General features: G+C 40.9%; 1 protein-coding gene across 1 annotated transcript in view; it reads left to right on the forward strand.

Moving 5' to 3' along the window:
- The window catches only part of OXSR1 (oxidative stress responsive kinase 1), a 96,068-nt gene that overhangs the window by 68,092 nt on the left and 5,525 nt on the right, over positions 1 to 22,451 (forward strand). The window contains exons 7-17 of the mRNA XM_087946383.1: positions 896 to 997; positions 2,687 to 2,820; positions 5,549 to 5,597; positions 6,491 to 6,556; positions 8,342 to 8,464; positions 10,393 to 10,428; positions 12,058 to 12,222; positions 15,064 to 15,128; positions 16,312 to 16,364; positions 18,343 to 18,411; positions 18,610 to 18,674. Of these exons, the coding sequence (XP_087802509.1) occupies positions 896 to 997; positions 2,687 to 2,820; positions 5,549 to 5,597; positions 6,491 to 6,556; positions 8,342 to 8,464; positions 10,393 to 10,428; positions 12,058 to 12,222; positions 15,064 to 15,128; positions 16,312 to 16,364; positions 18,343 to 18,411; positions 18,610 to 18,674 (927 nt within the window). The remainder of the gene's footprint in view (positions 1 to 895; positions 998 to 2,686; positions 2,821 to 5,548; positions 5,598 to 6,490; positions 6,557 to 8,341; positions 8,465 to 10,392; positions 10,429 to 12,057; positions 12,223 to 15,063; positions 15,129 to 16,311; positions 16,365 to 18,342; positions 18,412 to 18,609; positions 18,675 to 22,451) is intronic.

Below are 22,451 nucleotides of genomic sequence, written 5' to 3' on the forward strand. Positions count from 1 at the left end.
ACTACATGTATTGGACCATAATTCTCATTGGCTGAGGTAACAGAGGTGCTAAATGTCCAGTCACTCCAGAAAGTTAGACAGCTTTGGAGAACCAATCATGGGCTGTAATGAATCAGGCTGGGCCAGGAGAGAAGCATATTTCAAACAATCATTCATGGTACCTTGCAACGAAGTTGGATTTAGAATATAATGCATGCACTAAGCGGGGGGTTGAAAAGCTGTGTGAATTTTCCAACCATCATTATGAACTTAACTACTACTGTCACTCATTCACTATGTATCTTAACTATTTCTGTGGGAATCAGCCCTGGAATTTGTTCAGGAAGTATGGCGGTGTGACTTTTTAATGAAGTTAGTTTATAATTACCTTTATAATAAAGATAAGTCTTTGGTTCTTGGTTCCTCTGTGTTCAGAATGGAAATAATATTGACCTTTGTGGTCATGTGACATCTCATTTTGAAACTGTTTCATTTAATGACTGAAATTCTGGTCCCCGTTGTAACATTGAGGATTTGAATTCTGGGAAACTAACATCTCTTTGCTTTGGAAGAATTGCTTCAATTTCAAGAGCAATTCTGAGTTAACAAGACAGCAGAATTCAGTGATATTTGCAAAATAAATGATTTCCCAATACATCCAAGGGTTAGTTTATTCCTCTCATTTGGATAAAGTCTTTGTGATATTTTCACTCTTGTGAAGAAGAATACAAGTTATGCTATTTTTTCAGGAGTTGGATGAGAAATTAGAAGTCTATTTTAGGTGCCAAATCACAAATGAATGCCAAGAAGGGATTGGTGAAGGAAGGTTAGCACCCAGTATGATTCAGGCGAGATACGCATGGAGTTACTGTAATAGAAAAGCCAGTTTTGAAATGAACTTTTCTTAACAATGCAGGTTCGAGGGTATGACTTCAAAGCAGATATTTGGAGTTTTGGAATTACAGCCATTGAATTGGCCACCGGAGCTGCTCCTTATCACAAATACCCACCCATGAAGGTAAGTTACAGATTTACCAGTTTAAAGAATCAGTTTGACAGGAAGAGCATGCACACAGTCTGAAAAATTGGATTGACCCTCTTAGAAAACGGTGTGTCTGAAAAGTTGGCATGTCCTCCTTCTGAAAATATGCAAGGAAGCTTGAGAACTGGTTGGACGCTTGAGCATATAACAGAAGACAAAACCATGGGGTTAGAATGCAGAACGAGCACCGCCATTCCAAGATTTCTGTAGAAATAGCTAAGAGTCCTCGATATAATGTTGAAAAGTTTTCCCTTTAAAACAAGGCTACCCAACCCTGTTTAGGACTGGGCTACGCAAGCAGCAGGTGAGCGAGCGTGTGCGTGCAAATCCACGTGTGTGAGTGGTGTGCATATGTACCTGCTGCTTGTGCAAATGGAACTGCATTTGTGTGGAACCATCCCCTCTCCCTACCCCACCCCCTGCTACCTCCACCACAGTTCTGCAAAGCTGGAAAAGACAGCTGCTCTTAAAAAAAAAAAAAAAAGGTGCTTCTGAGCATTTTGGAGTGCTTTGCCTGTTGACGTGCTGCATACCTTTGACTTTCCCTATCCTTCTTGATTTTGTCATTTTAAAACTTTTAAAATCTTTCCCTCTCCTGAACCCTGGTTTCGGACACCTCCAAACACAAAAAAATAACAAAGACAGGATTGAAAAAAAAATTTCCTTGGCATTGTCACCAGAAATGGGTTGTTACCCTTTGCCTCCTTCTACTATAACCGACAGAGAGAGGCCGGCCCAAAGTCGCCCAGCTGGTCTCCTGTTCATGGAGGACTAGAACTCACACGCTCCTAACTTCTAATCCAGGGACTTCCCTCTGGTCCTCCAATGGGCTAAGGCAGGAGTGGAACGTATGATCCCCTACTTCTCTTAAACTACTTCTTTAGGGTCTCAGAACAGAGAGAAGCTAAGGCCTCTTTCATCCATCTTCTCACTGAATTCCAGAGCCAACAATCATAGCACCACTGAACCGGTAGTCCTTGACATACCACCATTTGTTTACTGATGGTTACAGTGGCACAGAATAAAGTGACTTATGACCAATTTTCACATAACTGTTGCAACAACGATCACACGATTAAGATTCAGTCACTTGGCAGCTGGCATGCATTGAGGACCATTGCAATGTACCAGTGTTATGTGAGCACCATTTGTAACCTTCCCAGCCATTTTCTGACAAGCAATCAATGGCAAAGCCAGATTCATTTAACAACCACTGAACAACCGCAGTGATTCTCACAACGACTATGGCAAAAAAAGGATGTAAAATGGGCAAGACTCATTTAACAACTTGCCTTGCTTAGCTATGGAAATTTCGGGCTAAGTTGCATTCGCAATTCGAAGAGTGCTTGTGTGGAATTTTGTCCTCCATTGTAGACTTTCTAAAATAGGAACACCACAATCCTTGGGGTGCATGGAAGCTGTTTTGCCTCTTAGAGCCCTTCCCTAATGATGGTAGAAACAGGGCAGGTGAGATGTATTCTCTTCACAGTTCTTGCTGTTGCTGGTAAAGAACTGATAGTTATCCATCAGATGCTCTTTGGGCCAAAGAGCAGCTAGATCTCAAGTAGTTTTCAAGCACATTCATGTTTTTCATCATGATTTCTTTTCGTTTGCCAATTCAAAATGTTCCTCAATGTTTCTAATGGAAGCCATTTTTTTTTCAAGGTCTTAATGTTGACACTACAAAATGACCCCCCCTCCTTGGAAACTGGGGTTCAAGACAAGGAGATGCTTAAAAAATATGGGAAGTCATTTAGGAAAATGATTTCATTGTGCCTGCAGAAAGACCCAGAGAAAAGGTAATAATGCCGGACCATCTGAACTTCCTCCTTCTATCCCCCTCCCTCTTTTAAATAAATTATTTATATGACTTACACCTCCCTTTTCTGCCAATGGACACATATAGATGCACACATGTTGCCACACGTGAACATACACGCACAAGTTTAAAATCTAACACCGGTAGCCTCGACTTAAAATAGTTCATTCAGTGACCATTCAAAGTTAAAATACCACTGAAAAATGTGTTTTATGATGATTTTTCACACCTATGACTATTGCAGCATCCCCATGATCACGTGATTTAACATCATATACTTGATAACTGATCATGGTTATGGCACTTGCAGCATCTTTTGGTCACGGGATCACATTTTGTGACCTGACAAAGTCAGCGGAGAAACCAGATTTGCTTAACATCCATGTCACTGCCACCCTGCTAGGTAGCTACAATAGGGGAATAGGAGGCAAAATGAAGATAGAGCTGGATGTTTGATAGCTTATCCAGTTTTAATTGCCATGACATAAAAAAGATGTTGAGACTCTGGAAAGAGTGCAGAGAAGAAGGCCAAAGATGATTAGGGGACTGGAGGCTAAAACATACGAAGAATGGTTGCAGGAATTGGATATGTCTAGTTTAATGAAAAGAAAGATTCGGGATGACATGATAGCAATCTTCCAATATTTGAGGAGCTGCCACAAGGAAGAGGGGGGTCAACTTATTCTCCAAAGCACCAGAAGGCAAGATAAGAAACAACAGATGGAAATAATCCAGGAGAGAACTAACCTAGAACTAAGGAGAAATTTCCCGATAGTGAGAACAATTAACCAGTGGAACGACTTGCCACTGTAAGTCGTGGGTGCTTCATCACTAGAGGTTTTAGAAGAGATTGGACAACCATTTGTCTGAAATGGGATGGAGTTTCCTGCTTGAGCAGGGAGTTGGACTAGAAGACCTCCAAGGTCCCTTCCCACTCTGTTATTCATTAGGCTGTGCTGTATTGAGAGGTTAACGTCATCTTATGATTCACGCCACATTTAAAAGCTACTGCAGAATTTCTCTGGCTTTGTGGAATAGGATTTTCTGTGGGCATTTTTGTAACCCGTTCAAGCGCTTTTTGTTCCGTCCACTTCCGTGATCCAGTGATTGTGGGTAAGAAGTTCAGGGAGATTTTCTTTTCAAATAACTGTAGCATTGAATTAGTCTTTCAGAGTAAGCTAGGTCAGGAAGCAAAGGCTTCAAAGATAATACTGGAATTCTGTGTTAACAATCCAAGCCAGTGTTTTTTTCACCCTTGGCCCACGTGAAGCTGTGTGAACTTCACCTCGCAGAATTCTCCAGCCAATACCAATTTGTATATTTGAAGTTCACACAGCTTTCAAATGGCCAAGATCGAGAAACAGATTAGGCTATAATAGAAGAGAATATTTATAGCTCAGAGCTAAACAAAGGCTGAACCGCAAACTAGCACTGATGATGTTATGTGGTTGGGTAATGAAACGTCTGCAAGAAAATATCCAAGTTCAAAATATCCAAGATCGAAATATTGAAACCTGATAGCATTTCCCTGTTCCCCCCTCTTATCCCCAAAAAAATTCAGGAAGGAGAGGTTTTGAGATTTCTTTTCTTTCTCCTTCCTGTTTTTCTGGAGTAAGATCATGTTTTGCTAATAACTAATCTCCAAATCATCATCTCTACTACAAAGCACATTTAAGTACAATCATCTGGATACAGGTAGTCCTCAACTTATAACAGTTCATTTAGTGACTGTTCAAAGTTACAATGGCACTGAAAAATGTGACCGGTGACCATCTTTCACACTTTACGACCATTGCACCATCCCCATGGTCATGTGACGCTTGGCAACTGACTCGTATTTATGACGGTTGTACTACCTGTGATTATCTTTTGAAAACTTCTGACAAGCAAAAGTCAATAGGGAAGCCAGATTTACTTAGCAACAGTGTTATTAACTTAACCATTGCAGTGATTCATTTAACAAAGGAAAGGAAAGATCATAAAATGGGGCAAAACTCAGTTAACAAATTTCTCACTCAGCAACAGAAACTAGGGGCTCAATTGTGGTTGTAAGTTGAGGAAATTCAAAAAGGGGAAGTAGATGCCACAAGCAAAGAACTCAGAGGATTATTGAGAGGGAAAGCACTAAGAAAAACAAACAGTATGATTGGCCTTTGGAACTTCTTGCCACAGGATATTGCATCATGTCCACTGATTACTGCCTTGTTGATGTTTTAGCAAATGTTAGTTTTTAATGTTCGTTCGTCTCTGGTTCAGATTTTCTGAAAACTGATGTTAAGAAGTAAAGTAAGGTATCTTTTATGAAATCAGTCTGGGCCATGTGATTAACCAGAATAAAATAAACTAAAGCATTGTTCTAATAGCAAAACCCATCATATCTTGCTTTAGGTAAAATTCTGTGCAAGCACGTAAAATAAGAATGTGAATATTAGGCAGGAAATGTTTATCTTCCTATTGTTGAGTGATCACACAGTTTGTTTATGGTCTCACTTTGCCAAAAACTACCATTTTTTTTTTATCCAAAATTAATATTTTATTTGTTTCTTTTTTTCTAATATGTGAATTGAAATGTACAACCTGTGAAAAGCAACATCTGTTCTGATCTGAGTTCTTATTGTGGGTGATTCTCCTATATGAATTAGAAAGGCTTTTTAAAAATTCCTGCAATATACCATAGTCTTAAGAAACTCCTTTTTTTCTGTCCATAGACCTACAGCAGCTGAACTTCTAAGACACAAATTTTTCCAGAAAGCAAAGGTAGGATCAAGTATTTTTTATCAGGACAACCTGGTCTACCCAATTATGGGACGGAGCATACTGCTCTGCTTTCGAATCCCAGAAGGGTATGGCCAGCTGATGAGAGCTAAATAGCTTGAAATAGATCTATACTAGTCTCCCTTTATTTCTTTGTTGGTAAAACATAAATTCAACACAAAGGTAGGATCCTTGATTGTTGCAGTCATCTGCCAACTTGGATGTTGGAGAAATGTATTTATAGACAAGGAATAATCTTAGCAGTTTTTTTTACATTTCTGTAAGTTATCCACAGTCACTTAATAGTGAGATGGGCGACTTATACATTTAATGATTTATCAGAGATTTTCCCCAACTTCCATTCACCCAACGACACATTTGCTTCTCATTTAAGATCTATTCTGATTTTGTCACCCACAGAAATGGTAATCCTTTAAGTGTGAAACTGTTTGTGTGGCTTGATTCTCTGTTGTTCACCCTGGTTCTTTTTTAGCCAGATTGACTGCTTAATCACTCCGGATACAACTGCCTTATGGTTCAGTTTTGCTCAGCTTTAGTTTTTACTATGGTACCTAGTGGAAAAAGAAAATAAAAAAAATATCTTAGCATCTGTCCAGTGACAGAGCATGTTACAACTCAACTGGAGATTGTTACTCTTTAATACATTGCTTTCTTAGCTCTTATATCAGAGGCAATTTTATTCAATGTCATATAACTAACACTTTTTTCCCTCTCTCTCTCTCTCTTTCTCTCTTTCCCTCCTTCACAAAAAGCTTTAGAGGAATATGCAGTTTGAGTGCAGTGGAGTTGGGTGGCTGACCAGTTCACTGAATAACAATAAACTGTAGCTTTTGAAGAGCAGATTGCAAGAACTGATGGTTTCGTTCCTTTTGCAGAATAAAGAATTTTTACAAGAAAAAATGTTGCAGAGAGCCCCAACTATCACTGAAAGAGCCAGGAAGGTACAAATTAAAGTGGAAATCTGCATAAAAATGGTTCTGTAAGATTTCTCGCATCTTCTCTTAATGTGTAGCTTGCCTGCAGCCTGAGAAACAGGAAAAATAATTCTGGCTGAGTTCACACATCTTAAAGAAACTTAGTTCCTCCTGCTTTAAAAGTAGCTAGCCAGCATCCTTGGTAGGTATATAGTTATATCTAAACTGACATGGCAGGTTTGTCTTTCTGGTAACAAACCAGACAATTGAGCTAAAAACCAAAACATTGGTTTCTGTTTTTAACTTGTTAGGTAAACTGCAAACATTCAGTATTCTTTCAAAGGGAAGGAGGAGAAGGGATGGTCCCGTGTGAGTGGCAGATAAGGATGCACACGTGGTCCCATTTGCACAAGTGGTGGGCCTGCATGCGCATTGCTCACACAAAATGGAGCATGCATACACCCTCACCTACTGCTCGTGCAAGTGGGGAGGTTCCTGCGCAAGACTCACCCACCACTTTCTCAGTACAGAACGGCCCAAGGCCCTTAGTGGGCCACAGCCCGAAGATCGAAGACCCCTGCGGAATGGCAAATAATGAAACAGTTTCATAAATAATAACTCAGTGTTCCTTTGTTTGTTTTGTTGCGTGGCTTAATTTGCTGGCAGATCGGATGACAGGCTGCCTGTGGATATATAAGTACATCTTTTATTGCAAAGACTAAAATATTCCAACCGTATATAAATTAGTTTTAAACTTAGGCTGTGACTATTGATGGCTTTTTCAATGTCATTTTGTTTCCTCCTCTTTCCGCTTGCTTGGATGGAAAGGATATATATATATATCTCCTTATATATATATATATATATATATATAAGGGGATATATCAATCCTTTTATAGTCATATTGATTTCTGGATGGATAGTTATGTCAGGTGCAGCATTTCTATTTTTGTTTCTGTACAAGATAGCAAAAATTGTAACAATTGCATCTTTTAGGTTTATCAAAGTCTTACAGAAGATGCAATTAGGCTGTACAGGTAGTCCTTGACTGTTTGAAGTTACAAACCTCGTCCTTGCAATTGTTACAATGTCTCCACAGTCACATGAACAAAATTTGGGCGTTTGGCAACAAGCATGTAAAGGTAGTCCTCAATTTACGAACACAGTTTGAGCCCAAAATTAATGTTGCTAAGTGGGACATTTATTAAGTGAGTTCTGCCCCATTTCACAACCTTTCTTGCCGCAGTTGTTAAGTGAATCACTGCAGTTGTGAAGTTAGTAACCTGGTTGTTAAGTGAATCTGGCTTCCCCATTGACTTTGCTTGTCAGAAGGTCGCAAAAGCGGATCCCATGACCTTGGGGCACAGCAATGGTCCTAAATATGAACCAATTGCCAGTTTTGACAACATGATCATGGGGATGCTACAGTGGTCCTAAGTGTGAAAAATGGTCATAAGTCAGTGCCGGAACTTTTCAGTGCTGTTGTAATTTTGAACGGCCACTTAACGAACTGTTTTAAGTTGAGGACTACCTGTATTTACAATTATTATGACATCTCAGGGTCATGCGATCATCATTTACGATCTTTCCATGGAGCTTCCAATAAGCAAAGTCAATGGAAGAAGCTGGAGTCACTTAATGACCATGTGATTTGCTTAACAACCATGGCAAAAAAAAAAGATCATAAAATCAGGTGTGTCTCAGTTAACGACCACAGTGCTTACCAACAGTTGTTCCCAAGGGCTACCACCTGTAGAACCCTGAGCAGAACTGCCTTGTTACACATCTAGTCTTGCTGTTGTTGGAGTGCAGGTCAGGAGAGTCCCGGGTTCCAGCGGACGACTTCATAAGACTGAAGATGGCGGCTGGGAATGGAGCGATGATGAACTAGATGAAGAAAGCGAAGAGGGCAAAGCGGCGATTTCACAGCACAGGGTGGGAGTCAATTTCACTTTTATTATTAAAAGTACAGATTAAAAGTACAGATCCTCACTAAATTCATGCCTCGTATGAGAGGTCCTTGGTGCTCTCTGAGCTTGGCTGTTTTCTTGCAGACGTTTCATTACCCAACTAGATAACATCATCAGTATTAAAAGTGCAAACCCCATTCCTGACTAGCCCTGATGATGTTATCTAATTGGGTCATGAAGCCTGTGCAAGAAAACCAGGTTCAGAGAGCATCAAAGACTCCATAGTTCTTGCTGTTGTTCTCCTCGCCCTCTTTCTCCCCCTCCTTTTTCTCCTCCCACTCCTTCCTAGCACTGATACTATCCTAGTTGGGTAATGAAATGTCTGCAGGAAAACAGCCAAGCTTAGAGAGCTCCCATGACTCCATCGTTCTCCTCCTCCCCCTCCCCCTCTCCACAAAATCTATTCCCTTGTAGCACTGATGATATTACCTAGTTGGGTCATGAAACGTCTGCAAGCTCAGAGACCACCCGTCATTTCAACCCTGAACTACAAATATTTTCCTTTATTGATGCTTTGTATTAGTCTCTTGCTGGTCTACATTTCTGGCAATAGGAACAGTTAGAAACTGGAGGCAGAAGTTATGCTAATTACACATTTTACAGACTCATCCTCTGAGTTATCTGTTCTTTTCAATGATTGAGTCTAATTGCTGTAATATTTTAATATTATATTTAATATTGCTTTACTATTTCTTTCTCACTTATGTTTATATTTGTGCTTGTATGCATAATGTGCTTTATTAGTGTTGTATATCAGTGATTGCATAACCTCTGTAGATGTCATAGTAGGCTAAATAAACATGTATTTGGGTCTAATACTTTTGCCAGTACAAAATACTGGCCATCCTCCATTATGGAGATGCATGAAAACATTTTTACTGCTCTGAATATTTTTTGTGCTAACCTTTCCTATTTGATGCAATCTAGGACCAAAATGAAAGTTATTTTGAGAAATCGGGTTGCAGAGAATTGCAGTGTCCAAACTTTGCTGTGGGTTAGTTATCAGGATGTTGTGCATATTCCATACACAGATTTTTTTTCTCATGAAATATGTTTTGGGATTTCTTTTTCCTCAGCAGAGGCGCTTCTGACCCTGAAATCTTCTAAAGGCAGCTGCCTCTTTTTTAAAAAAAGAAGACTGATTTCTGTTTAGTATTCATAGACATGGCACGCTTAACTTGCAAACTCATAATTAATTATTAAAATTATTAATTATTGAAAGCAATCAGTAAGCCAGTTTATCTCTTTAAGCCCAGCTCCCCCTTTATTTCCTGTATCTAAAGCTGTCAGAACTCAACACTTGAAATCTCTTCTTGCCTCAGGAAGAAATAATGGATTTAAAATGCTTTTGCTCGCAGGAAGATATTCCTTTGTAAGGGTGTCTGGTGATCGTGCTCTGCTCAGGACCACCATATGAAATTAAAATTTAGTAAAAGTGATTGAGATACTGTATTACACCCAAGTAGATTCCATTTGTTGGCATCCACCGGATGACTTCCAAAAAAGGCAAGATGGTGATCACATTAATGCCATGGAGGTCCATTGTTTATGTCAATTGAACATAAAAAACAAGCAGGCTCATTGTACAATCCCACTGCTTCAGCTACTAAATTTAAAATTATTACCATATTGCCTACACCTTTCCAGCTTTCAGTAAAAAAAATAATAATAATCTGTATGTCAGAGTTATTAGCAACCTCATCTATCTTCAGGTAACACGATTTTCCAGAATAAAGTATATTAACCCCCATGCAATTCAGTGACACTTTGACATTCACCGATTTCCGAGGCAGGTGAATAGCTTAGGTTGTTTCTGTCTCCTTCAAAATATGTTAAGCTTGTCATAAAAACTGGATTGTATGCTAATCACAAGTCTCTTTTTCTCTCTTTTAGTCTCCCAGAGTGAAAGAATCCTTACAGAACTCTGAGGTAAATTGTGAATCATAATATTACATAATACTAGAAATCTGCACTAAATCAGAGGTTCCCCATCTTGGCAACTTGAAGATGCATGGATTTCCTGGCCGGCTGGGAGATTGTGAGAATTAAAATCCACGTGTTGTAAAGTTGCCAAGTTTGGGAACCCCTGCATCTGTTTGTGTAACAGAATAACTTGGAGCTGAATTTTTTCAAAATTGATCGATTGTGTGCCATTAAGTTGGTATCAAAGTGTAAGCAACCACATAAGAACTTTTCCAGAATGATCTGTCTCTAACTTGGTTCTTCAGATCTTTCTTTCCAGGGTGACCCTATTGCTGATGAATCTACCTGCCTTGTTGTTGTTTTCCTTCCTTCCTTCCTTCCTTCCTTCCTTCCTTCCTTCCTTCCTTCCTTCCTTCCTTCCTTCCTTCCTTCCTTCCTTCCTTCCTTCCTTCCTTCCTTCCTTCCTTCCTTCCTTCCTTCCTTCCTTCCTTCCTTCCTTCCTTCCTTCCTTCCTTTTTTCCCTCCCTCCTTTCCCAGCATTATAGACATCTCTAGAGAGAGGCAGCTTTGCATTCATTGGTAGATCATGTGCCAGCAAATCAGGGTTGACTCTTAGTGGCCACATAGGTAGATGTTATTCAAGATGTTCTATTCCCAGTTTGGTGTTTCAGATATCCCAGAAATGCACCATGGCTGCTTTAAGCATGTAAAAATGCAAGTAGAAAAATAGGGACCACTTTGGGGGGAAGGGAACAGCGTTCCGTGCGCCCTCTGCGTTTAGTCATGCCGGCCATATGACCACGGAGATGTCTTTGGACAGCGCTGACTCTTCAGCTTTGTGATGGAGGTGAGCACCGCCCCCTAGAGCCAGAAATGACTAGCATGTATGTGCGAGGGGAACCTTTACCTTACTGTTGTTTATCCTGTTTTTTTCCTTCCTCTTTCTTCCTGTCCTCCGCAGTAGGATGGGTTTTTCAAAAGAGCTGGGCTCTTCGATGCGTAGCCACCTCTTAAGGATGCTTCACTGATTTTCTGGGACATTGCAGAGGGTTGCAAATGTGATCTCTTTGGATTCTGTGGTTCGGTGATAATGCCCACACTTTTGCTGGTTGTGCAAATGCTATTCGGACTTCAGATTCGTTGATATTTTTTTTCAGATAGCTGGTGAAGATCCATCATTTGTATCCCATACAGCTAGTCCTCGATTTACAACAGCTCTTTCAGTGCCCATTCAAAGTTACAACAGCACTGAAAAAAAAAAGTGATTGTAACTGGTTTTCACACTACCAACCCCTGCAGCATCTCCATGGTCATGTGGTCAAAATTCATGTTTATGGTGGGTTGCTGTGTCCCGGGGTCATGTGATCCCATTTTGTAACCTTCTGACAAAGTTGATGGGGAAGACGGATTCACTTAATGACTATGTGACTAACTTAACTGCAGCGCAGTGATTCGCTTCGTAACTGTAGCAAGAAAAGTCGTAAAATGGGGCAAAACTCACTTAACAAAAGTTTTGCTTACGACAGAAATTTGGGGCTCAATTGTGGTCATAAGCTGAGGACTACCTGTACTGTGCTGTTGTATTTTGCTTGTTTGCTTGTTTGTTTGTTTGTTCATGCATTCCTTTTGTTACAGCTGTTTCCATCCTCTGAGCCAACCGGCCCTTTGCTCAACCTCCAAGACCAGCCTGCTGCTCAACTACCTCAGCCTGCAGGTCAAGTTCCTGCACAACCTCCTGTTTCTGCCTCCGGTCCAGCTTCTCAGACCCCAGCAGCAGCAGCAGTTCCTTCAGCAGCACAGGTAAGGCCCAATGGGGAGGCTTAAAAGACAAAGGATAAAGTTTTTCCCTGTCCAGTCATATCCAATTCTAGGGGGCAGTGCTCATCTCCATTTGTTAGCTGAGGGAGCCGGCATGGTCTGAAGGCGCTTCCATGGTCATGTGGCCAGCGTGGCTCTATGCCGAGGCACACTGAATGCTGTTAATCTTCCCATCGAAGTGGTACCTATTTATCTACTCGCATTTGCATGCTTTCAAACTGCTAGATGGGCAGAAGCTGGGACAAGTAATGGGAGCTCAGCCCATCATGTGACAGCCAGGTCTTGAACCCAGGCTATCAGCTTTCCAGCTGACAACTCACCATCTTTAACCACTGAGCCATGGTGCCTTAAAGACTTAATGGCTTCCCAAATGAAAGGGAAAACTGGTTTCAAATCTGCTGAAGGGATTTCTTCTAAATAATTCCAAGCTTCCATTTATTTAGAAAACATTTCAGGTAGTCCCTGACTTAAAATCAGTCGCTTAACGACTGTTCAAAGTTATGACGGACTTCTTCTCAAAATCAGAATATGACCCATTTTTGAAGTTTTAATGGCCACGCACCCCATAGTCACGTTATCACATTTTGGGCTCACCTTTGTGGCTGTTTAGAGCATCACGTGACCATTTTTTGTGACTTTTTTTGCCAGTCACTGGCATTTATTTCCAGCAAAAGAAGATGTGGTATGTTTCTGCCACCCTGAACAGCTGCAAAAGATGGCCATTCCTACAGGTTTTGATTGAACAAATTTGGTAGTAATAGTAATAATAATAGTTGTAGTAATATTACAAATAATCCTTGCTTAACAACCCTAATTGGGACCAGCAATTCCATTGCTAAGTGGAGCGGTCAAGCAAAATACCACATGGTCAACCCCGCTTAGCTACGATGCTCCCGATTGTGGTCATTCAACTAATCATTTACCATCATTAATCGAAATATCATGTGATCAGGACTTACAACTTCCAGCCGGCTTCCCCATTGACTTTGCTTGTTAGATGTTGTCTTGGAAGATCACAAATGGCAATTGTGACCATGAACTGTTGCAAACAGTTATAAATATGAAAGAGTTGCCAAATCATCACATGACCAAGGGGATGCTGCAACAATCCTAAGTGCAAGGATTAGCCCTAAGTCCCTTTTTTCAGTGCCTTCATAACTTCAAACAGTTGCTAAATGAGTGGCCGTTAATCAAGGAACTACTTGTATCAGTATAATAAATTTGTCTAAGCAAGGCAGTTTTTAAGTGAATTTACCCCATTGATTTTGCTTGTCAGAAGTTCACAAAAGGTGACCACATGACCCCAGGACATTTATGAAACCATCATAAATGTGAATCAGTTGCTAAGAACCTGAATTTTGACCGCGTGACCCTGGGGGATGCTGCAACTGTCATAAGTATGAAAAGTGGTCATGCGTCATGTTTTTCCAGTGTTGTTGTAACTTTAAACAATCAGTAAATGAAAAAGTTATAGGTTGAGGACTACCTGAAATTTGTCCGCACAAATTTCAAAACTTGCAATATATGAAACCAACCTTCCCAATAACAATATCAGTAGGAAAAAAATCATTATTTTTGATAAAGACTGGAAAGTTCTGATTACATGGTATACAATTGTTACTCTTCACTCCCCTCCTCCTCACCTCCTTTTTAGCATCCCACCACTGCGTCTCATCCAGCAGGTTCAGTTGATACTAGGATCCTAATTCCCATTGTTCCCAGCTTGGCTTTCTTGACCTAGCTTGGCTATTATTTTGTTCCGCACTAATGGATTATGTGCAGCTGTGCCACTTTTTGCTCATTTTCAATGGGCCTTCTGAAGGATTTGTTAAAAACCAAAATTAATTTTAAAAAAAACAACATATCAAGGTTCTTTCTGTGCCAAAGGTTAGAATGTGTCAAATCACACACTGCAGCCCAGGGCAGAATAAATAAATGCTGCATGCCGATAGGGCATAGGGTCAAAATCCAGGCAGTTGAGAATAACACAACAAGAAAACCCCTTTCTGAATATTCTTCCAAATTTTATGGATTGATCAGATGCTGGGCAAAATATATTAAACAGGCAAAAACATTAAAACCCAGGAAGTTTTCCATCTACACATACACAACAATGCGTTAACTGTATTGATCAATATATCATACATTTTAATATAGGCAAGCTTAATAGTACCAATCATATCTCTTAATACCCACATTCACATTAAATCAAAATCCTTCCTTGCTTATTTTCAACATTTTAATAAAAAAATTATTAAAAAAAAAACCCAGGAAGGTTTCATTTGGGTCCAATTGAGGACCACCTCTGTTTATTTATTTCTCAGCCTGCCTTTGAAATGACCAACTTGGTCTCTTTTAGTTTTTTTGTGAAGGTAAATATATCATTACAGATAATCCTTGACTGTTTGTTTAGTGACTGTTCAAAGTTACAAAAGCACTGAAACAATGACTTTTCACATTTACTATCGTTGGAGCAGCCTCAGGGTCACATGATCAAAATTAGGCGTTTGGAAACTAGCATGTACTTATGACAGTTATACTGTGATCACCATTCGCAACCTTCCCAGCCGGCTTACGACAAGCAAAGTCAATGAGAAAGCCAGATTCGTTGAAGGTTCACATGTTTCATTTAACAACTGCAATATTCACTTAACAACCAGGGCAGAAAGGTCATAAAATTGGGGTGGGCACACATCACTTAATTGTCTTGCTTAGCAATGGAAATTTTGGGTTCAGTTTTAATCATAAGCTGAGGTCTACCTGTGTGACTCTTTGCTTTCGTGGATTTAAAAGAACACACACCTCTTTTTCTCTTTTGATAAGGCACCTCCTGCACCTACAGCACAAGAAGAGCCCAAAATCCCCATAAGTCTCGTTCTACGATTAAGGTAAGCAGGCTAGGTATGAGGGAAGGCTAAACTGGTCTAGGGGCAGGGATGCTGGACTAGGAATCAGAAGATCCAGGTTCTGATGTTGCTGTTATCCATTCAGTTGTGTCTGACTCTTGGCGATTCAATGGCCCAGGTCTCTCCACATCTTTCGATCTTTCACTGCTTCTTTGGGCTCTGGATGGTGTCAGCTTTGATGGTGTCCAGCCACCTGTCCTCGAGGGACCCGTTTTCCTTTGATCATTAACTCTTCCAAACATAATTGCTTTCTCCGGGGAACTCCCCTGCACGATGTGGCCAAAGCAGTTGAGACGCAGTTTTGTGATTTTTGCCTTCCAGTGACACGCCTGGTGTTACGTGCTCCAGGACCTTTGCTTTCCAAGGAATACGCAGGAGCTTTCTCCAGCACCGCAGCTCAAATGAGTCGATTTTCTTCCTGTCTTTATTTTTTAAGGTCCAGCTTTCACAACTACAGGGAGCTACGGTTGTTATCCTCCCTGAGCCATACAAGCTCACTGGGTGATCCAGGACCAAGTCCCTCTCTTTTACAAAACCGGGAAATTAAAAAACAAAAAACAAAAAACAGCTGTCTACCAGTCTGTGCTGGACCAATGACCATTTTGCAGTCAGATGATTAGGGCTAATAAGTTCTATTTTATTCTATTCATGTGATATAGATTTACAGCACTCTGATTCTGGATAAAATGTCTAGCGCTCAAAATGTCTGCTGTGTGGATTCTGAGCTCAAAATAAGGTTCCTTGCATTGTGTGGTTTCATGATCAACTCAGGATAAAACAAAATGTTTTGTTCCATGTGCCTCTGAATTCCTTGCTAGAGGGAATAATTATCCCTCCCTTTGCCATCATTCATCCTAGACCTGAAAGTGCAGGTAGTCCTTGACTTAACAACCACAATTCAACACAAAATTTATGTTGCTAAATGAGTTGTTAAGTGAATTTTGCCCCACTTTCGGTGACTAATTCGAGGACTACCTGTAATGTGGTATAGTATAGGAGAGTTTGGGTTGGATAAAATTAATTGTAGATTGTTCCTCAGATGCTGATTCAATAGGCCTGCCTGAGGAATAAACATGGTTTATTCTGGTTTTATATTCCTTGCAGAATGTGATTTAATATAACACAGCTGTTGATAACATATAACCGTGTCTCTCCACCCTGACAGGAATTCAAAAAAGGAGCTGAATGACATCCGATTTGAATTCACACCTGGAAGAGGTGAGGGGATGAGAAAAACACTCTTCTGAAGCCTGTTGGTGACAGTATTTTTTTTTGGTGATTTGGTGGTGGTGGTGGTGAACGTGCCAAATTTGCCAGTTGAAAACAGATTCTCTAAATATGGAGCAAAGATCCTGTCCCATCTTAGAGCAAATAAGGAAATATCCCGAATTTTCTGAAAAATGAATCCCTAGGCTTGATGGATCTTTTCTGAATACAGGCTCCCAAAACGTTTGAAAGATGGGCTGTTGGCTGGAAAATAAGTATTTTGTACATACATTTCATAACAAAGACAGGCACTAAAATCTTTGTGATGTGCCTTTGATTTGGGATTTAATTTGAAAATGCAACTTCTCAGAGGCCTCGGGTCTTCCAGATGCCTTACTTGCATGACCATTTCCCATCTTGGCTGAGGATTATGGGAATTATACATGGGGAACTATAGATGGGGATATCTTGTGAATATTACCTGGTGCTGTACGGCTTCCTTTACCTTTCCAATTCATCAGCCACAGCCCAATCTCTCATGAAACATTGCAAACCTTTGCGGGGAGTGTGTTAAAAAAAAGGAATATTCTCACTTCCTGCCACAAGATGTCCAAAGCAGTTTATAATAAAGGCAAGATAATATACAGCAGTGATCCCCAACCTTTTACGCCGCGCCCAGTACGGCATCAGCTAGGCGCCGCTTTTTGATGAAAAGTGCCTCCGTGACCTCACCGGAAGCACTTTTTCATCAAAAAGATGGCGGCGCCAGCGCTTCCTGTGAGCTTTTCCGGTAGAAATGGCTTTCCCTGGAAAGCTCACCGAAGTTGGCGCCGCTTATCTTTTTTGATGAAAACGTGCTTCCGTGAGCTTTCTACCCAGAAAAGCTCACCGGAAGCACTTTTTCATCAAAAAGATGGCGGCGCCCAGCAAGCCAGCGGCCCGGTAGGACTTGTTCCGCTGACGGTACACGTCCGCGGACCGGTGGTTGGGGACCCCTGATATACAGTATATAGGCAGTCCTCATTCGGTTTCATTGTAAGTTTGAACAGCCGCTTGAATGAGTGCTCATTAAGACCACTTGTTCAGCCTACTTTAAGCTTACAATGGCACCGAATGAAGAGACTTACAACCGGTCCTCAAAATTGCTACCATTGCAGAGGCCTTGTAGTCACATGATTGTGATTTGGGCACTTGGCAACTATTGTGCAATTTAGACAGTCGCTATGTCCCACAGTCACTTGATTGCCAGATTGTGACCTTCGCTGTCATCCTCTAATCAACAGAGTCAGTAGGGAAGTCTGCAAAAGGATACAAGTTGTGATTGTGTCCTGTCTCACTTAATGACAGCAACTAGAAGTACAGTTATAAGTCAGCACGGTCATGTGAGTTCCACTCTGCTGCCAGATTGCTCAGCAACATAATTGCCAGTCCCAATTGCCTTCATTAAATGAGGACTATAGGTAGTCCTTGATAACCATTATTGAACCTAAATTTTCTGTTGCTAAGCACAGCAATTGTTAAGTGAGTTTTGCCCCATTTTGTGACCTTTTTTTGGTACAGATGTCAAGCAAATCACCACAGTTGTTAAGTGAATCATGTGGCCGTTAACCTAATCTGGCTTCCCCCATGGACTTTCCTTGTTGGAAGCCAGCTGGGAAGATCACAAAAGGTGGCCACATGACCCCGGGACAGTGCAATTGTCATAAATACATGCCAGTTGCCAAGCAACTGAAGTTTGATCACATGACCGTGGGAATGCTGCATCAGTCGTACATGTGAAAACTGGTCAGAAGCGGCCCCCCCCCCTTTTAAAACTTTGAACAGTCACTAAATGAATGGTTGTAAGTCGAGGACTACCTGTACCTGTAAAACAAAAAAATAGATAGAATTAGTTACCTCCGGTGTATTAATGCCAAAATCAAAGATAGCATCTAGTACTGATTTATCTGTCTATAAAACAAACACCGTTTCTTAATTATGGTCTTTCCAGACACTGCAGATGGAGTATCGCAAGAACTCATCTCGGCTGGACTTGTGGATGGCAGAGATTTAGTCATAGGTAATGTAAGCTTTACTGGGGAAAAAAATCACTTAATTTTCATCCCTGTGCTAGTTTTGTTGCTTTATTTTGCTTGCATACACAGCAGAACAAGCTGACCTTCCTCTTGCTTGTATATTCTTGGCTGGTGCTGGAGGGAAATTTGTTCATAAAGCTTAGATGCCCATCACTGAGTGTGTGTCCCCTCTATTGTTTCAGTTGCTGCAAACTTGCAAAAAATTGTTGAAGAGCCTCAGACGAACCGATCGGTCACCTTCAAGCTGGTATTTATATTTTTTTCCGCTTACTACTCAAATCTTTCTAAAAAGTTGCTTCCGCTGTCAGCCTCCTTTTGGGCAAATGCTGTGTTTATTCAGCTCAACAAAAAAAATGTTTGCTCTCTGCATATATTAAAGCACTGGATTAAAGCTGGTTTATTTCCAGACATCGAATGTGCTTGGATTTAGTTGAATGCCAGACATGTTTTTATATCTTTTTGTTCAGCTGGTTTTTGTTTCTAGCTTTGTAAATGTAGATCGGCTTTCCTTTATTGGGTGCATTTTAGATTTGTGGACTTCATGCCCTAGGATATTTCAACCACCATTGTCACTGCTGGGGATTCAGTTTGCTGAAGTCCATAGATCTGGAAAATGCCCCAAATGGAGAAGACAGTATAACGAAATAACAGAGCTGGAAAGGTTGTTGGAGGTCTTCTATCCCCCGCACAAACAGGAGACCCTGCACGGTTATGGACAAATGGCTGACCAATGTCATCTTGAAAACTTCCAGTGATGGAATATCCACAACTTGGAAGCAAGCCATTCCACTGATTAATTATTCTCACTGTCTGGAAGTTTCTCCTTAGTTCTGGGTTGCTTCTCTCTTTAATTGGTTTCTTTTCATTGCTTCTTGTACTATCTTCAGATGTTTTGGAGATTAAGTGACTTCCTTTTCTTTATCTTCACATTTTGGAACTCTGCTCTCATGTCTCCCCTAGTTCCTCTTTTCATTAAGTTTGCAAGCATACCCAGTTCCTGCAACCGTTCTTCATATGTTTTGGCCTTCAGTCCCATAATCATCTTTGTTACTCTTGTCTGTACTATTTTTAGAGTCTCAACATCTTTTTTACATCATGGTGACCAAAACTAGATGCAATATTCCAAGTGTGCTCTTACCAAGGCATTATCAATTGGTACTAACAGTTCACGTGATCTTAATTCTATTCCTCTGTTAATGCAGCCTATGACTGTGTTGGCTTTTTTGGCAGCTGCAGTACACTGCTGGCTCATATATAAGTGATTGTCCACTTAAGACCTCTGTAGATCTTTCAAAAAACCAGAGTTAACAAATATTAGCCCCTCTAATAATGCAGTGCTAAGTCTTTTCTACCTAACCACCACTGACAGACTAAAGGAAATTGCTGGCTGGTTTTGACCCTTCTCTGCGCCAGTTCAGTCCTGAACTTCAGTTGACTAGATCAGCGGCCACGGCTCACTGGTGGTCCGTGAGAAAATTTTGGTGGTCCACAGAGAAATCTCACCCCCAGAACACCCCCTCCCCAAAGCAATTAATCCAGGCTGCACAGAAATACAAGGCTGCTCAGCCCACATGGCCCACGGGAACCTTCCCCGCCCACTCACTCCTTACCCGGCAAACTTGTCTGCTAAGTTGCTATTTTCCCTTTTTTTTCCCGACCATCAACTGTTCTGCTGTGCCGGGAGGCTTAAATTAGCTAGGAAGCAGGAAATGGTTGGATTTCTTGCTTTCTAGCTGAGCACAGCCGAACCTCCCTTAGGACTGAAGGTTGGCTTGCAAGCAGATTCAGTGTAGACTCATGGCAAGCAAATTTGAGAGACTGAGTTAGCCAATGATAGATAGATAGATCACTGAATGATTCTGTGAGCAACTGAATCTGCCTGCTTTGCCTGATTTTGGATAAAAGTTGCTCTTTTTAATAAAAAATTCAATATTTACATACATGGTGTGTTGTGAGTTAATTTTGTGAGTTTGCTTGCAAGCAAATGTTATGTGACAGACTGAGCTAGCCAATGGCAGATAGATAGATTTCTGAATGAATCTATGATTCTGTGAGCAACTCAATCTGCCTGCCTGCTTTGCCTGATTTTGGGTAAAAGTTGCTCTTTTTTATAAAAAATTCAATATTTATATAAATATTTATAATATTTACATACAAGCCATGCCCAGCCAGTCACATGACCACCAAGGTACACCCACAAATTAGGCCACGCCCACAGAACCAATTAGTGGTCCCTGGGATCTAAAATTATGAGTTTGGTGGTCCCTGAGGTCCAAAAGGTTGGCGACCCCTGGTATAGGTAGCCCTCACTTAACGCCCACACTTGGGACCAGAAGCTTGATCACTAAGTGATGATGTCATTAAGTGCAATGTCATGTGACTGTGCTACTTAATGATGACAGTTTCGACAACCCTAGTTGTCATTAAGTGAGGGTCTCATGTGACCATGACTTGGGGCTTCCCCATTGATTTTGCTTGTTGAAAGCTGGCAGGAAAGGTCACAAATTTCAGTCATGTGAGCCCCATGGTCATGTCCAGGCACTCAGCAACCACTAGGCTGCCATAACTACAAGGCTACAACTATGAGACATCCTGGAAGGATGGGCGTGTGGTGAATGAAAAAGGAATGAGGATTGGTCAGAAGCATTTGAACTGGGTTTGATTGGGAAAGACTTAATACACTAAAGCAGCCATGCAAAATCCACAGCAAACAAAAATCGACATCCTCATTTAAGAACTTACTGGTCAACAATGATTTTTGTTTTAAGTCATCCATTGTAGGAGAAGAGTAAGCAGAGATGAAGGTAGAGTTCAGCACATCATCAGCTTAGAATTGTTATTGTAAGAGGATGACCGGGCTGAACCCGAGGGAGGAGTCAAACATGTCATCAGTCTCAAGTCTCTTTGTGCCCGTAAGAGGTCTAAGTCCAGCCCACCTTGAATTCTGTTTACTCTTATCTACCGCCAATTTACTTTTACTGTTGGTAGTTCAATTTCTTGTAGACAGCATTAAGCATACAATAAACCTGTATTCGTTTGAAATGTCTGGACTTCCTGATTTTCGTGTGCTTGGCAGTTACATCACCACAAATGCAATCCTTTTTGAAATTTGTTGACCTTAGCTGTCACCTATTTAATACTTAACTTTAGCTGACTAGATTCTTGCGTGTTAAATCCTTGAACTTCAGTTTACCATATGGTCATGATCCTTTGCATCTAACTATAATTTAGTCCTTGGTGCTTTCTGAACTTGTTTTCTTGCAGGTATGATTTCTGGCAGCATCCCTTGTACTATGCCAGTGGTAACATCACTGGCACTGATGGTGTTATTTAATTTGGGTAATGAAACATCTGCAAGAAAATAGCCAAGCTCAGCAAGCACACAAGGACCCCTTATTTCAACCCTGAGTTGTAAATATTCTCCTTTATTAATCTAGTCAAATAATTCAAGATTAATGTCAAGCACAAAGGATCGGGACCATACATTCAGTTGCAGTTCAGAAAGAATTTATTGGCCAAGCTTATATACAAGAATCTAGTCCAGGGGTTGCCAACCTTTTGGACCTCAGGGACCACCAAACTCATAATTTTAAATCCCGGGGACCACTAATATGAATTTTCACTGACGGTGGCTTGCTGACATTGGTGCGGGGGAGAGAGAGAGAGAGAGAGAGATCTGATCTAACCTCTCTTTCCCTCCCCCCCCTCTCTCTCTCTCTCGCACACACACACACACACACAAATACACAGAGGCGGGTGGGATTCAAATTTCTTAACAATTGGTTCTGTGGGTGTGGCCTAATTTGTGGGTGTGGCTTGGTGGTCATGTGACTGGCTGGGCATGGCTTGTGTGTAAATATTATAAATATGTATATAAATATCAGCAAATAGCAAAGCAGGCAGGCAGATTGAGTTGCTCACAGAATCACAGATTCATTCAGAGATTAATTGCTTTGGGGGGTGCTCTGGGGGTGAAATTTCTCTGTGGGGCACCAAAATTTTCTCATGGACCACCAGTGAGCCG

This window comes from Notechis scutatus, chromosome Z (genome assembly GCF_049901735.1).
Source record: "Notechis scutatus isolate UNSWTSFEM ecotype Mainland chromosome Z, rNotScu1.2, whole genome shotgun sequence".
Lineage (NCBI taxonomy): Eukaryota > Metazoa > Chordata > Lepidosauria > Squamata > Elapidae > Notechis > Notechis scutatus.